This window comes from Equus asinus, chromosome 11 (assembly GCF_041296235.1).
Source record: "Equus asinus isolate D_3611 breed Donkey chromosome 11, EquAss-T2T_v2, whole genome shotgun sequence".
Lineage (NCBI taxonomy): Eukaryota > Metazoa > Chordata > Mammalia > Perissodactyla > Equidae > Equus > Equus asinus.
The window spans coordinates 84,262,878-84,280,068 of record NC_091800.1 but is presented as its reverse complement, the minus strand read 5'-3'; the positions used below and the strand labels follow the sequence as shown (position 1 = coordinate 84,280,068).

General features: G+C 56.2%; 1 protein-coding gene across 26 annotated transcripts in view; it reads right to left on the bottom strand.

Annotated features, from left to right (window-relative positions):
• MCF2L (MCF.2 cell line derived transforming sequence like) overlaps positions 1–17,191 on the bottom strand; it is a 179,560-nt gene that overhangs the window by 24,405 nt on the left and 137,964 nt on the right. For all 26 annotated transcript variants that reach the window (XM_014854901.3, XM_070520179.1, XM_070520186.1 and 23 more), the window contains 6 exons: positions 8,580–8,699; positions 6,447–6,563; positions 5,757–5,906; positions 4,764–4,888; positions 3,403–3,517; positions 122–241 (listed from right to left, as the gene is read on the bottom strand). In XM_014854901.3, the coding sequence (XP_014710387.2) occupies positions 122–241; positions 3,403–3,517; positions 4,764–4,888; positions 5,757–5,906; positions 6,447–6,563; positions 8,580–8,699 (747 nt within the window). The remainder of the gene's footprint in view (positions 1–121; positions 242–3,402; positions 3,518–4,763; positions 4,889–5,756; positions 5,907–6,446; positions 6,564–8,579; positions 8,700–17,191) is intronic.

Below are 17,191 nucleotides of genomic sequence, written 5' to 3'. Positions count from 1 at the left end.
GCTGGGGGCTTCCGCTTGGATGGCGGGAAAGCCCAATTCCGGAACCTTCCTAAGCAACCTTGGTGACACCGTGCTTGCAGCCTCACCAGGCTGACGCCCGCCCAGACGTCCCCATCCTTACACTGGACTTCTCCTCGAAGCTCGTGAGATCCTTCAGGAGGTGCTCCACGTGCGCCAGGCTGTTCCCCACGTCGGTGAAGGTCACTATCTTCTGGGCCAACGTGTCCAAGGCGGCTTTGACCTGAAACAGAGGAGGAGACCAGAGACCCGGGCCCACGTCAGGACAGCCACCGCTGAGGGAGAGGACATGGACACAACACTGAAGCCGGGAATCGAGGGAGGGAGGGAAGACCCAGATCTTCTCTCAGAAAAACAGGACGAGAGGGAAACTTCCTCAGTTTGATGAAGAGCGTCTACAAACATCCTACAGCCAACGTCACGGGAATGACGCGGGGAAAACAACACTCTCCCCCGGGACTGGGAACGAGGCGAGGACGCCCACTCCCTCTACCATCATCCAAGTGGTGGAAGCTCTACCCAGTACAAGAAGGCAAAAAATCACTCAAAACATAAACAAACAACAGATATACAGATCACAAAGGAGAAACTCAAGCTGTCCCTGTCTGCACACGATCTGATGGTCCATGTGGGGATCCCAGAGACTCCACAAAACGACGCCTGGAATAAGTGAGTTCAGCAAGGTCTCAGGAGACAAGATACACATACAAAAACCAACTGTGTTTCTATCCATAGCCATGAACACATGGACACCAGAACTAAAAGTACAATACCATTTATGATGGCTTAAAAAAATGAAACACATAGTGTAAACCAAACAAAGCATGTGCTGAACTGGTAGGCTGAAAACCACACATGGATGAAAGAAATCTGAGAAAATCTAAATAAGTGGTGAGACGTGTTGTGTTCATTGATGGCAAGAGTCAACACAATCAAGATGTTGATTCCCCCCAAATACGGGTTTAACACAATTCGTATCAAAACCCCAGCAAAATTTTTTGTAGCTATCGACGAGATTATTTTAAAATTTATATGGAAAGGCAAAGGAACCAGAATAGAATAAAAGTATTTTGGAAAAGAACAATAAAGTGGGAGGAATTCATTCTCCCGATTTCTGGGCTTACTGTATAGCTACAGTGATTAGGGCCGTGTGGCGTTGACAAAGGGACAGAACCCAGACCCAGAAACAGACCCAAACAAAAATGCCCAACTGATCTTTGACAGAAGTGGGCGAGCAAGCCAGGGGAGGAAAGACAGCCTTTTCCACAAATTATGGCAGAGCCCCTGGACAACCAGAGATTAAACCGTGACCTAATTCTCACACCCTATACAAAAATAACTTGAAATGGATTGTGGACTTAAATGAAAAACTACAAGCTTTTAGGAAAGAAAAGCTTAGGGACATACATTTGGGATCTAGGATTTAAGATTGAAAACCTTGTTAGGATGATCCTTAAAAGGCAAAATTGATAAATGAGACTTCATCAAAATTAAAAACTTTTCTCTGTGAAAAACCCTGTTAAGAGGATAAAAAGACGAGCAACAGATTGAAAGAAAATATCTTCAAACTACTCATCTGACAAAGGACTAGTATATAAAGTATATAAAGAACTCTCAAAACAGTAAAAAACCAAAACCAAAACAACCCAGTTAGAAAATGGGAAAGAGACACGAGACACCTCACGGAAGAGAAGAGACTGTTGACAAATAAGCTCACAGAAGGATGTGCGGTGTCCTCAGCCGTTCGGAAAGGCAAAACGGACCAGAACGAGGTACCACTACACACCTATCGGAATGTGTACAAAGCAAAGACAAGGCCACACCAAGGGCTGGTGAGGATGCTGAGGAACCGGACCACCCACACGTTGCTGGTGGGTGCAAAGTGGTGCAGCCACCTGGACACAGTTTGCCACTTTCTTAAAAAGCTAAACACGCAGCTACCACACGACCCAGCAACCGCAGCCTGAGCACCTGTCTCAGAAACGACGACTTACGTTCACGCAAACATCTGAACACATTTATAGCAGCTTTATTGGGAATAGCAAAAGCCTGGAAACAGCCCAGCTGCCCTTCAATGGGTGGATGATCAAACCGCGGTCCGTCCACACTGTGGATGCTAACGACTCAGCAGTAACAAGAACAAACTCCTGGAACACGCAGCAGCCTGGGTGAATCTCTAGAGAATTACGTTGCGTGAAAAGAGCCAATCCCCAAAGTGAAGTTCTGTCTGGTTCCATCTATAGGACCTTCTCGAAATGACAAGATTATGGAAACAGAACAGACTGGTGGTTGCCGGGGGTCAGTGTGGGGAGGGGAGGGGCGGAGGTGGGTGCGTCCGTAAAGTGGAAACGGTCCCGTGGTGACCGAATGCTCTGTGTTCCCCGTGTCAGGGTCAGTGTCCTGGCTGTGCTCCTGAGCTACCGGCTGGGAAGATGTCGCCACTGGGGGAGACTGGGTGAAGGGTACACGGGGTCTCTCTGGATTATTTCTTACAACTGCACATGAATCTACAATTATCCTCAAATAAAAAGCTCGATTGTCTGAAGAGCCCTCCTCAGTCTCCACAAAAATAAGTAATGATGCCCCTCTTCCCCGGTGCTCCTGTGGTGTGCTGTGCACACTGGCGGCTCGTGCTGCCTTTCTGGTCCCCATCAGGGAAACTGGTTCTCCTCACTCCCCAGAGCTCAGGCAGGTGTCCTGACCTTAACAGTGCTCAGTGAATGCTGCTCAACTAAATCCCACGTTTTCCAAAAGCTGACCTTCCGGGACCCTCTGCAAAGGACTAGAACTGGAGGATGCGCCCCACAGAGCTGGTCGTGGGTCCTGCTCGCCCGGCACCTGCACGCTGCCTCCCAACAGCTCCGTCACTGACTCCATGCGGCCACTTACTCTTGTATGTTTACGAGTCCTGCATCCTGACCAGAGCTTTCCTGAGGACAGGAAACACTTGCTCTGTGGGTCTGCGTGCCTAGCGCCAGGGCTGGACCATAGGGAAGTCTCAGTATGTGTGTTCTGTGTAAATAAAACATTAGCCGGCTTCTGATGGGTGGCCTAACGATTTAACACAATGGTGGGGCATCGATTCCACATCCCTGTCACCCTGAATCCGAGGGAGCCTGTGTCTTTCATTTTTCTATACGCCAGGCACACAGCAGGCACATGATAAACACACGCTGGAGAAAGAACATACAAACACCTCTAAAGAGGGAACGAAGGCTCCCTGAGTGACTGACAGATGGTGCAGGAGGCAGAACCCACCAACAGGCAGACTTCACAGAACCTTTTGTAGACGATGATCCACCCATCAAATCGCATGTTTCAAGGCTTAGTCAAACCTGATCTGGCAGGTGACAGGTGGCCATCTATGCGCTCTGAGCCACTCACCTCTCGGAAATCCTGCTCAAAATGCCGGAGCTGCAGACACTGTTCGAGTTTTTGCTGATGCTTTGCCCAAAACTCATCAAAGGCGGCCTCGGTTTCATTCAGCTGGGCCAGGAGCCTAGGAAAGAGGGTGTGTGCTGTGTGGGGGCGGCACGTGGGGTGCTGAGGAACGGCCCTCCAATGCAAAGGGGGGCGGGGGGCTCGGCCTCCACACAGCCTTGCCGAGACCCTCCCTCCCCTTGTCCCGGGCACCGAGCCGCAGGGTTTGCAGGGCCCATCCCGCGGGAGGGAGAGACACGTCAGAAAGCAGAGGGTCCCTGCCCCACAGGCCTCACTGCGCTGGGACACGGTGACACCGCCTCCCTGAAGAGGCCGCTTGGCGGCTGGTGAGCTGCGCTTATTAATTTCTGAAAGGTCCAGATCGTAATGGTTTGGGCTTATTATCTATAACTCTGCTTCAGGGGTGAGGGAAGGGGTAAGCTGTCACCATGTGCGAATGGGTGAAGAGCTGCTGCCACCTCTCGCTGTCACTGTCCCCAGTCTGAGAACCCCTATGCGCCAGACGCTGTGCTAGGTGCTGACCTGTGACCCTGTCTGCTCCTGCACCCACTCTGTGGGCGGGAGGGCGTGCTCCTCTGCAAGATGAGAAACTGGAGCCTTGTAGGGGGGACCACCCTCCTCCGCTGGTGACGTCACATCTACGAGGGACCTGAGTGCCCCCGGGGCCTCCCCTGACACCCCAGCGCAGAACGCCTGCTCCATGTGTGAACCGCGGCTGCGCTGGGGGCCACAGCAAGTATCAGCCTGGGTGCAGGCCTGGGTTGGCCTGTGATGGCTGGGGACTGCCGGGAGGCCGTCCTGTCGCTCCACACCTGGCCCCCACCTGTCCTCACATGAGGGGATGGCCTGTGGGGCCGAGAGCACGAAATGGGAGGAGTGTGTGGGGTCCGCGGACACTCCGAGGCCACAGGATGTTAGCCGACAGTAGTTAACCCTGTGGGCACGTCACCCTGTGTCCTGTTTCACAGCGGAAACCACGGGAGAAAAGGGCGGACATTCCCTTTACAGAGAGAGAGAAAGATACGCTTCTAAGCCACGGGCCGCGACCTGGGGCGGGACAGGACAGGAGGGTGATGGAGCGCAGGCCTGGGCGGACCCCCCACCCCACTGCTCTCCCTCAAACGTCTCCTCTGTCTTGTGAAGAAGAGCGTTGCTCCCAGAAACCTTGCTCCCCAGAAAACTGCTTTCTTTGGATTTGGAAGAAAAGTATTTCAGCAACAAGGACCCTGAGGCCCCCCTGCTTCCTGTTAGGGCGAGAAGCTGAGGCTCAGAGAGGCGATGTGTGTTCGGGCGCACAGCCTCACCTCTGCACGGTGGTCTGATTGTCCAACTGGTCCTGGTTCGGGCTCTGCTCCGTGCTCCTGGCCAGAGGCTCCCTGATGCTCTCCAGGATGCTCCGCCCCTCGTCCAGCGCCAGCCTCATGTTCTCCTGCGGGCAGAGCACAGCACGTCACACTGGGACTCAGTCCAGGTCAGAGAGTGCAGTGGGCTCCGCGGCGCTCCCCTGCATGGGCAGTGGGAGGCGAAGACAAGCAAGGTGGACACGTGACCAGCCCAGTGAGGTCCTCCTGGACCCTCCGTGCTGATGGCTCGCTCCTGCGTTTCGCTTGGAACTGGGAGGGAGGGCCGCTGTCGGGGGCTCCTCCTGCTGCGACCAGGGCACAGATAGGTGACGGGTTGCTCAGGGGCAGTGGGACAAGGTAAGACAGATACGGGAAACCAGACAAAGGGAGTGAGGGGTTCTCTGGGTGGGGGCAGCCCCGAGGACCAGCTGGGGGTCATGGCCACTGCTGATTCAAAGCCACAGCGTGCAGGTCGGGTGCGGGGCAGGAGGGGGCAATGGACTCAGAGAGCTCGTCTCCCTCGGAACATATTTATCCAGGAAGCGATGGTAAACAGTTTCAACACAGAAGAACCTGAACCTCTCCAGCCAGTCCAGCGCTTCTCTACCTTCTGTCACTGGACACCAGGGTTCTCTGCTTGGTCCAACTAACAAGCAGCAGAAACAGCTGGAAGGCAGGCCCTATAGCACGCACAGCTCAGGAGCTCGTGATGCCTGAGGCCTTGCTTCACTCGGATCCGTGAGCGTCGACCATGGGGCCGCCTCCTGCACTTCACAGCATTGGTTCACGCCGCTCACGGGGAGCCCTGTTTCACGCCCCTCCAGAGGGTCCCCCGCTCGTCAGCACCACAGCATCTTTGAAACCCCCCCACCCTGTCTCACCTGAGGCCGACACCGGCTGCTCTCCTCCACCATCTTGCTCGCGGGTGGAGGACCCCGCGGAAGCCGCACGTACCTTTGCTTTGTGCTTCTTCTCCGTGTGTGCGATGAGCACAGAGCTTGTGGATGGGACGTCGTTGGGCAGTTCCGTCTCGGCCAGCTCCGTCCCGAAGGACTGCAGCATCTGAGCCGTCTGCTTCACCATGACAGCAAAACTCTCAATCGCCTCGGGAAGAGGAGAAACAGCGTCACTGAGCTTTGTAGGCACCGCTCCCTCCTCTGCCCGGAGAGCAGACGTCCCCCGCAGACCCGGAGGGCATCTCAGAGATGGGACGGGGCCACTGCAAGTCTGCTTTGCGTAAGTACCTTCCCGCGTGTTCCTTAGCCTCACGGCTTCCTCAGAAACATACCAGGCACCCCTTACACACGCCGTCACCACCCAGAGTCATGCTACGCTCGAGGGCTCTCTCTCTCCGTTAGCAGAAGTGTGAGTGCCACAACCACAACACAGGGTTTTCTTTCTCTTGTTCTTTCTGTCTCTGAGCCCAGAGAAAGCCACTCCCGAATTTATTACTCATGTTATTTCTTTAAATGACTGAGGTCCACTGAGACCATCTCCTCATTCTTGGGGAGAAAACTTCGGCTAATGGGAACACGTCTCTGGGAAAGGCAGCATCGTAACGCAAAAGCAATTCTGTTGGATTAACTAGGCATTATTGAGAAGCACGGCCCCCAGCCAGCACCTGGGAGTGCCAACAGGACTCACTGTGCGGTGACACAACCACTTGGTGTGGCAGTAATCCAGGGTCCCGCCCAGGTCCTCCGTCAGCTGGGACTTGTCAATGTAATCGTGCAATTCTGGTACTGAGCTCAGCATTGTGACCTAGAGGAGCAAGAAAACCGCCCCATAAACAGACCGCCTGGAGCACGAGGAGGAAACCAGCTCCTGCGGATGTTAAGGGTGGCAGCGTGGGCAGAAGCATCTAGTTAAATCCTAGCTCCACTACTTATGGGCTGGTTGACTTTACGCGAGTTGCTATTCTCTCTGGGCCTCGGCCTTCATGTTCATGAAATGGGTATAAGATGGTTACTCTCACCAGGTGACAATCATCAAGGCATGAAAAACCTGGGCAGACAGCTGGACACACAGCCGAGATGGGGCGTCTGATGGGTGAACGCTCCTGGGCCAGGGGACCTCGGCCTGGCCGCCAAACAGTGCTCTGACTCCAAGAAGATGACTTTGCCCCTCTTCCTGCTGAAACACCGCGAGGTCGCTGCCAGCGCTGGTCGGGGTCAGCACAGCGCCTCCAGGGCACGGCTGCCGTCACAGGTAGATGCACGGCGGCCGTGACCAGTGAGCTCTTCCTCGTGGGACGCGTTTTTATTTTTCTGTACTTCTCTCACCCTCTCTGAGGTTATTCTGTCTGTGAGTTTTGGATAAAAATATAGCCCATGCTTTGTAAGCCTCAGACGGATGCTACAAGACAGGTCTCAAGAGGTTTAGCCCAAGCGTCACTCGATACCACGTCGTGTATCATTAAACATGGCGTCCGCTGAGGGGGGGTTCTCCCGGCGGTTCTGTCTAGTGCTGAGGTCGGCACACAGTGCCGAACGTGGACATGAATACATTTTAACAGCAGCGCTCTTCCGTGACACTTTCTGAACCTCTAAAGAGTGATCCAAAATGGAATTGAAGACGCCGCCATGGTTTCTGGGAAACCTGCTTTTGAGAACTCACTAACTGTGCCCGAGAGTGGTGTCTGCAGGCAGACCCAGCACTCACGACGGAGACCTCAGCCTCGTTTCCCGGGACAGCTACGTGGACAGAGCTGTTGCTAACGAGGTTTACTTGCCAAATTCACGGAAGAGACTGGGCACCCCGAGGTCACTCTCACAGGGGCCGTGACACGTGACTGACGGGGAGGTGGCTGTCCTGAGAGCTCGGGGGCCGGGGGGGCAGAGGCCTCACACACGCATCTGGCCATGTCAGTGTCGCCAACGCGAACCTCCAGCCTGACGAGGGCGCCTGGTCTCCAGGGTTTGATCACTAATCATCTCGGAGAAACCAACAGCTGGAACTCAGGCTTCTTTGATGCACAAAGGCGGTGGGCACGGTTTTCCCCAAGACCCCGAAGCCTGTGGTTTAGGGCTGCCCAGCGGGACTTGTCCCCAGAGGCTCAGTGGCTCCTCATACCGGCCCGTGGACTGGCAGAGCGCCCGCCGTCCTGTGTATGGAGGAAGAGGTAGCGCGACCCCGCCGGGGTTCTTGTGTTTCCAAGAGCAATCTGGCTGGTACTGCTGCACAGGCAACGAGGCACCTGCAGCCAGCCCTATGGGGCTTCCTTGCAAAGGAGAACAAAAGAATTCCTGGGGAGCAAATGAGTCACGGGGCGCACTGCCTGCCGAGTCCACCCTGCCTACGGCCCTGCCTGCTGAGGCCCACCCAACCTGGCCTGCAGCTCAGGGTTCCTGCGGCAGGCCGGAGGGCACGTGCCCCCACTTCTTGGACCCCCTCGCCCCCAGGCCCTGGCAGAGCCGGCGTTCCTCACTAGGAGGCTGGCATGGCTCTCAGCCCATTGGGCTCTCTTATTATTCAGCCTGACTCACTGTAAGAACATTCTGGGCTTGTGGGTCTGACGAAACACCTGCACTTTTATGGTGGGCCATCTGGGCAAGGCTGCGCTGTGCAGTGTGAATGTCAGTGTAGGTGGGGTGGGGGGGTGAGGCTCACACGGCTCCTGCCGCGTAAGAGGAAACACAATGTCCCACTGACTCGTCCGGGGCCGTGTTCACGCCCACCCACTGAGGCTGCCACCTTGAGAATTTCGATTGTTGTAGACGGGCCAGGAACGCAATTCAGTTCAGTGCTGCCTACGGAGCGAAAGCAAGGCATACTCACCGGTACCTTCATCTTAAAGTCATCTCTGTTGAATCTGAAAGCGAGGTCAGAGAGGGTCCTCTGGAAAAATCCCGTTGGGCGCAGGACAAGGACGCGCTGGAGGTTTGCCGGGAAGGATGCCTGTGAGAGAACAGAGGGCGGTGGCATCGCTGTGGCGGCTCGGAGGCCGAGCCTTGGCCCCACACCAGCAGTGGACGGCACGCTGCAGAGAGCGGGGGGGGCCAGCTCACTGGTCCAGGTGTTCTCAGCACGCCACCATCACACTAAGACAGAAATGGCCACAGACATGGGGCTGTGAGGGCATCCTCACCGCTTCTTAAAAGAAAAGGAAAAACATCACAGTGCTTGGTACAACCCTGTCAGCTGTTTATAAACTTAAAAGTGGAAAGCTTGTCACACTCGTCACTGAACTGTGTCCCGCAAGTTCTTAGGCTGAAGAGTCCAAACCCCCAGGGCCTCAGAACGCGATGGTGTTTGAGGTCTTTGCAGAGGTGGTCACGTTAAGACGAGGTCATCGGTGTGGCCCCTAACCCAGTGTGACTGGTGTCCCTATAAAAAGGGGACATTTGCAACAGACATGCACAGGGGAACGCCATGGGAAGATGGAGGCAGGTTGGCGTGATGCGTCTACAAGCCAGGGAACGCCCAGGGTCGCCAGCCACACCGGGAGCCGGGGGAGATGCTCCCTCAGAGCCTCCAGGAGGAGCCGACCCGCGACATCTCCATCTCGGACTTCCGCCTCCAGGACCGGGGGAGAGTTGGTTCCTGCCGTGTGGCTGCCCCGTCTGTGGAACGTTGTTACGACAGCCCCAGGAGCCAAGATACTTATCAGATAAAAACAAAGCCATAAGACGCGTTCCTGTAATTGCCTAAGATGAAGATAAAGACAGGCTTCCCCCAGCACGCGCCCACCCTGAGACACACGAACGTCAATATACTCGGTTACCAGCTCTGCTTACAAGGTGCGTAACCTCTGGCAAGTTACCTAACCTCTCCGTGCCTCAGTTTCCCTGTCTGTAAGACCAGGATAACACAGTGCCTTCCTGACCACAAACTTTTGAAGGTTAGTGACCTAACAACAGGCAGCGTTTAGCGCCATGCTCGCACCATGCGCTCAGAAACGCGGCCCCCACAGGTCTACTCCAGATGCCAGACAACTTCCAGAGGCTGAAATGCAGGGAGACCCTGTCACTAAAAAACGAAATTTGGAAGCAACTGAGTTGGTTTCCGGGTAACCAGGCTAAGTGCACCTGAGACACAGAAAAGAGGGGACCCAGCCCACAGCCTGAGGCGGACACGGCAGCAAGGAGTCGCCCAGGTACCTTGGCTGAAGGTCGTCCCTGGGCCGCCCTTGAATAGCCAAGCTGGCCTCAGAAGGCCCAGCAGAAGCAGGCCCGGGGGGCACGGGTGGGGGGCCCCATCCCTCGTGGGGACCAGCAGCCGTGGAGGGCAGCGTGGCTCCGCTGGCAGGAGGGAGCCGACTGCATCACAGCAGTGACTGTGGGAATGCTGGGTCACACAAGTCCCCAGGTTCTCACAAACTTCTGGGACCAGAAAATAACTGGCTGGGACCTCGCTCGGGAACGGAAATGAACTTTTCAGTCCACGTGAGGCCCTGGTGGCAAGGCCTCGACCAAAAGCACGAAGCAGGGGCTGCCCGTCAGGCCACCCTGCTTCCCGGGAGGAATGGAAGGAAGGCCAGAGCGCGGCCACTCTCCCTGCACGTCAACCAAGCGCCAGAGCCACGCCTGCAGTGGTGCTGCTGCCATCCCAGCGCGGGGCGCGAGGGCAGAGTTTGCTGAACAGCGAGAGGTCCTCTCGTGAGCGACTCCCTTAGGGGACCTCCCCTCTGCTCAGTGCAGCAGCCGCCTCCCCTCCCGGGAGGCCGTTCCCACGCAGCCGCGCTCTCTGCCAGCGGGTCTCACTCCAGCTCACAAGAATCCCGGAGGGCCGGTCACCCCAGACCTGGGCGCCCAGTGAGTGTCTGACTCAGTGGAGTATCCGAGGAGATGCGCACGCGCCACGACAGCCCTGCTCACGGCCCCACGGCCCTCGGTGGCACCGTGTCCCTGCAGCTTGTCCGCAGAACTGAAAGTGGGGTCGCGGCCTCACCCCCTTGGCCCCAAGGCCTGGATCTGCATCGAGCGAGTCCCCAGGGGCCTCTGATGCCGGATCCCACCTCAGTTTGAGAGCAAGTCCCTCTTGTAAGAAAAAAACAAAGAGAAAGCAAGGTGGCTGGCGTTGGCTGCTCTGGGTCCAACCTTGGCCACAAGGCCCAGGTTAGCCCACCTCCCCGGGACCAGATGGCACAGGGTCGCTGGGGACCAAACCGACAGCCGAGGCCTGAGCTTGCCACCATTGGGGCGACCAGCAGCCCAGTGCCTCGCCCCAGCCCAGCGACCCACGGCGCTCAGGCCACATGGGGCTCTCGTGGCCCTCCCTGTCTCTCACACCCCACAGCTGACCTCAAATTCCACCTGCTCTCCCTCCAGATTTCATCCAGAACCTCCGCACTCCTTCCCCACCCAGCTCTCCTGCACCGCTGCCCCTGGGCCTGCTCTCCAGGGCAGTGCCACCACGACCCTTTAAGACGCCAGCCGTGCCATGACACCCTCCTGCACAAAACCTTCCAGAGACTCCCCCGCGCCTGACACAAACCAGAGCCCTGACCACAGCCTGCGGCAGCCTCCTGACCCCAGGCCGTCCCCTACGCGGCTCACACACCCGTCGCTGCTTCCTCACTCAGACACCCGCCTGGCGCTTCAGACTGGGGAGGGCCGCTGGGAGCCGTGGCGGTGGCAGATCCCAAAGGAATCCCATCGTCACACCCAGCACCTGATAGGGCAAAGCCATGGGCGCCACGCCCCCAGGGCCATGCCCCCTAACCCCCAACCGTGGGTGGGCCACTCCAATCCTCTGCAGTGAGCGCTCAGCGTTTGACTCCCCAGCAGCCCCGTTCTCCTTCCTCTCTAACACGAAGGGCGTCTTCAGGCTGAACTGCATCGCCCCGTTCCCGCGGCCCTAACGCACGGCTCCATCTGCAGTCATCTTCCTGTCCACCCCACCCTCCTGCCAAGGGCCGGCCCTGCGTCTGAGCTGGAGCTCGCGCCCACCAGGCCATGCTGGACAGCTTCAACTCCTTCCTCCCTCGGATCTCGTCCCCACCAGCAAACACCCAGCCAGCGCCTTCCCGTCAGACATGCAGCTTCCATCCCTGCTTCTTCACTTCTGGTTTGGGCCTCACGCCCCCCACAGAACCACACAACCCAAGGCCCCGACGGCCATCCTGCTGTGGCTCCAGCCCTTGGCCACCCGGAACTGGTGGGATGTCCCCCCACTGGAGAGGCACCTTTCTGTACCATGTGACGTCGCCGTCCGGGCCCCGCGTGCTGTTCTGACCTTCTCCAGCGGCTCCTTTCCCTCCTCCGCCCGCCCGTGCACCAGAACCCACGTGTGTGGACGTCCTGGGCTGCCTCATCAAGGTTTAAAACTGCCACCCACTCACTGGTGGCCTCCAAGCTGTGTCTCTGGCCTGGTCCCTCCCTAAGCTTCCACCTGAGGGCCCTCGACGCCTGCCAGGCACCTCCATTGCCCTCCAGGAACGTTGAGGGTGGCGGCCCGGCTCAGTGACCACTGCCTCTGGCCTGGGCGTGAGGTGCGCGCCCTCCCCGAAGGTCCTCCAACTGTCAGAGCCGTGGAGGACGGGGACCCGTGTCCTTGGTCGCAGCACTTCAGCTGCCTGCTGGGTGTCTGCGGCTGTGTGAGTGGGGAGGTGAGCCGAGGGCTGTCTGCCCAGCCGTGGCCTCCATACTCGCCCACCTTCACCCGCTGGACCCACAGCCGGGCCTGGGCAGGGTTATCTCAAGGTGGGTGGGCTCTCATGGGCCTCATTCAGCCCTGTGCTCTGTGCCCCACCACCACGTTCTACGCTCGGACACAGACATCTCTGCGTCCCATGGGCAGCACACAGCACGACCTGGGAGATTTGACTGCTCAGCATCATAACAGGAGGGACTGTGAAATGAGCACCCAGTGAGCAGAGATGTCACTGTTATGCTCAACAGGGACTGTGAAATGAGCACCCAGTGAGCAGAGATGTCTCTGTTATGCTCAACAGGGACTGTGAAATGAGCACCCAGTGAGCAGAGATGTCTCTGTGATGCCCAGGAGGGACTGTGAAATGAGCACCCAGCGAGCAGAGATCTCTGCGTGATGCCCACTCCCACTTACACAGTTTGCCTCCGTTGAGTGGAAAGAAAACAACTCAGAAATGCGGCTGAAAGACGGAGGCCTGAGGGCAGGTTCTGGGTCACCTACCAACGAGAGGACTGTGTCACCACCATCTGTGAGACTGGCCGCCGCTATTTAAGGAAAACGTCCTTACGGAAGTCTCTCCGGAGGTGACGAGGCGTCATGCTTTTCTAAACTTCAGTGCAGTTTCATCGCCCTCAGCGACACCTCAGGCAGACGTGCCCCGTCAGGACGAGTTTCAACTTAGACAACAGAACTGTGCCGCTCGTCCCTCGGTGACCTCGCTGAGATGCGGTCAGCACAGGCGGCAAGAGGACGGCCTGGCAGCGGGACCCCGCCCTCCGGGGGACGACCACCTGCTGCGCCCACGGCTGGGGTGACTGTCAGCGTGGAAACAGCTCATCCTCGTCCTCGGCTTTGCGTTAGTCTTTCTGTTTCTTTACACTATTGAATCTTTACATTAAAGACGGTAATCGTAAGATTCCAGCCAAGCAGGAAGCCTTTAAGGACACACACGAATGTGTATTCTGCAGACACACGACAGCAAATTACATCTTCTCTGGGTTGGAGTCAACTGTGTGTACTAAAAGCTGAAGAAAATTCCAGAATAAAACCTCCATTTTAAAAATAGAGGTAACTAGATGGGAGATTTGTGTGAAAGCTATAAAATAACGTCTTTTTGTAACTCAATAATCATGCACAGTCGGCCCCGCTTATCCACGGGAAATACACTCCAACCCCCAGTGCACGCCTGAGACCACAGACAGCACCGAGCCCTGCATATACTATGTTGTTTCTTCTACATACACGCCTATGACAAAGTTTAACTGATAAATTAGGCACAGTAAGGGATTAACAATAAATAATAATAAAAGAACAATTATAACAATGTACTATAACAAACATTACTGTAGATCTTAGCAACCCGAGAATATGATTTATACGATTTTGTTCTTTCCTTAGTAAGTAGAGAACTTCCACCTTTTCATTTAAGGGAAGTACTTTACGGCCTCTCTTTGGCGTATTCGAGTTGCCAGCATCACAACTCTTGCACTTTGGGGCCGTTATTAAGTAAAATAGGGGTGATCTGAACACAAGCCCTGCAGCACCCGACAGTTGATCCGATAACTGAGACGGCTGCTAAGTGGCTCACGGGCGGGTAGCATACACAGCAAGGATACGCTGGACACAGGGATGGCTCACGTCCAGCGAGGGGTGGAGCAGGACGGCACGAGATTTCATAACACGACTCAGAATGGCGTGCGATTTAAAACTCACGAGTCCTTTATTTCTGAAATTTTCTATTTAATATTTTTGGGCTGCAGCTGACCACGGGTAATGGACCGTGGCACGTGAAGCCATGGATGGGGGGGGTACTGTAATCATAGAACGATTAGAAGGTTTCTAGGTAATACGAAAGCAATACTGGTTATTCCCTGGGGCCGACCTTGACTGACTTAGGAACACATACATGGCGGGATGGCCATATAAATGTAGTTTGGAGACAGAAAAAGAGCAGTTAACCGGCTTCCGAATTTATATTCTTAGAGACTCACAAGCTGAAAAGGCCCCTCACATGTTTCCACCCAGCTAAAGCCAGTGGACAGTTAGGACCTGTGGACCCTGCGGCTTTGGGGGGCCCTCTTTAAAAAGCCTCCCCAAGTTCAGGCAACTTTCTTAAGTTCTGCTCAATGTCCACCCCGTCTGACCCTGCACACTTACTCTACGAAACGGAGCAGCTGAAGCCTGACCACTTACGCTTGTCCGACAGTAGACAGAATGCAGACACAGTTTGTGTAATAAACACAAGTTTGAAGGTTTGTGTCTCAGTGTTCAGAGATAACCTGAAGCAGAGCCTGCTGACGGTGAGCAGAGGCCTCGGCTGCAGGGCTGCCCCGGGAGGTGTGGACGGGGCACGGAGGAGCGGGCAGTGGAGGCCACCCCGCAGTAAACACTGTGGAGGCCACTGCGATCGCCATCAGGGAAAAGACATTCTAGTGAAAATAAGCAGGAGGGGCACAATCTTGGAGTGAAGGGCAGTCACTAAACCGAATACTCCTTATGCTACAAATCGGCACTGCCCGCCCTTCCTTCTGGAACATTCTGCGTGTGCTGGGACCCGTGGTGTGGGGAAGGAGCTCAGCCTTGGAGACGGATCCCACTCCAGGTGACCTCGTCCCTTGACTGCCGAGGATGTGGCACGTGTTCACGGTGCAGCCCCCACCCCTCCACTGAGGCGCACCCAGCACAGTTTGTGCGGCCGCCCAGCCAACAAGCAAACTCGTTCCGAGAGGGCCCAGCTCCCCGACAGTCAGGCTGGGCCTCCCGAGGAGCAACGGCAGGGCATCATCCACGCCAGCTCCCGGCCCTCAGCGAGGGCAGTGCCAGCACGTGACCCCTCCCTTGGGGTCCACCCCTGTGCTCCACTGCTGCACCCTTAGGCCCCTTGGAGGAGCCGTGCCGGCGGCCTCCCGCCTTCACTGACAAGTGCCGAGGGGCATGGTCATCACCTCCTCTCTGCGAGGACAAATCCTCCTTCCCCTTCCCACTCTCATCAGGTGTCACCTCTGCCGGGAAGCCCTCCTGGCACTCACACTGTCCCCTCTTCACCTCCACCTGTGCTTAGACCTCTAGTAAGCGGCACATAGTAGGAACTCAAGCTCCCTGTTTAACACAGCATCATTTTGCTACATGTGAAACATTGGATGACCTAAAAGCCCTGGGTCCCTCAGGCACTTCATTCTTACGAGTTCCCCAAATGCTGACACACGCTCAAGCACGCACACACATGCATGTGTGAACACCCATGCACACACACCCACGCATGCTCACTCACGCATACACATGCTCAGGCACACACACACTTGCACACACGGTGCAGTGCAAGTGGGTTCAAGGGTGCGATGGAATCCTAGAAGAGTATACTTGGATGTTTTACAAAACACACGTCACTGAGGACAGTCCAAACTTGGAACCACCTGCTGGACCAAGAGAGACGTCTGGATTGTCAGCTTCAGGTCCTATTGTCTCTACCTTCAGCCACCAGCTGCAACCGCGAACTGAGAGGCGAGCGAGAATTGCCCCATCGCCCCCTCAGAGCTGGTGCAGGCCCTGTTCTCGAGGAGGCACAGTGGGTCTGATTTTAGCAACTCTGGACTTTGGCTCCCCCAGTGTCTTATTTTTCTATTCCAAGCCCAGCTGAAGTCATCCAAAGAAGAAAAAGAACCCCAAGTTTGGGAAAGCTCCACTCACGAGACAGCAAACGTGGTGGCTGAAAATAGCCCTGGTCACAGTGCCTTGTCACGTCAGCGCGAGTGCACTGGGAGACCAGCAGAGCCCCAGCCCGCACACTCGATTTCGAGCCCCTGCAGCAAACTGGCCAGGCGCTCTGGTGGACTCGTCTATGCTGGGGGCCAGGGCCTGTGCGGACTCCTTCCCAGGGCTCTGGTCTGGCTGGCGCCAGGTAGGGTTTTCACAAAGCCCCAAGGATGAACGTGCGGGCCAGTGACACTGCTCCAGGCTCACAGCCCCAGGGACGGCACCCATGGGCTGGCTCTGCCCCCGCCCAGCTCCCCTGCACTGGGGACAGCTGTCCAGCTCAGTCTCCCACCTCCCGTGCCCCGCAGAACCATGGTGGCCATCACACCCCGCATCCTGGCTCAGAGACGGACGGGAGCACAAGAAAGCCACAGGGCCTGGCTCTCAGCACCCTGACCTCCCCACGACCTGCACGGTCTCAGGCGCCCTGTGCGTCTGCCGGTGTCTCTGGCTGTAACCCTGTGGCAGTGTTCTGTTGACCGTCTGCCCCGCCTGGCTGTGCGCCTCCCACCCGTTCCCTCCTCACACCCCCAGCGCCTCGTACTGAGCCAGGCACGTGCGGCATCTCAATAAATGGGTCAAATATACGAATAGTATCATTGGCATTAATAGGTCAGTAAATCCTCATAGCAAAAAGCTGGAGTTCAAAGAGAATCTGCGACAACTCTGCTCAAAAAATGCTAACTTCTGGGATTTCCAAACCAGTACTGGGGAACCCCAAAACTTATAGGAAAAAGGAGAGAAAAAACACCTCTACCATGAGAGTGTAAGAATCAGTGCAAACACGAAAACTCAGACACCAACTGTTCAGTGATGATTTTCACAAAACAGAGTTTGAAAGATGAGCCAAGTGGCTTCAGAATTCACCTGAGATAAACTCGATGCTGAGTGAAACCACGTTTATACTCGGCTCTCGAGAACTGGACTCCCACAGCACGGGCAGGTTTGCCCCTGCTATGCTGCTGTCTTGTCGGAGATCTCACAGGATCACCTCAGTTTAAAAACAGTTTATCTGGGGGCCAGTCTGGGGGCACAGTGGTTGA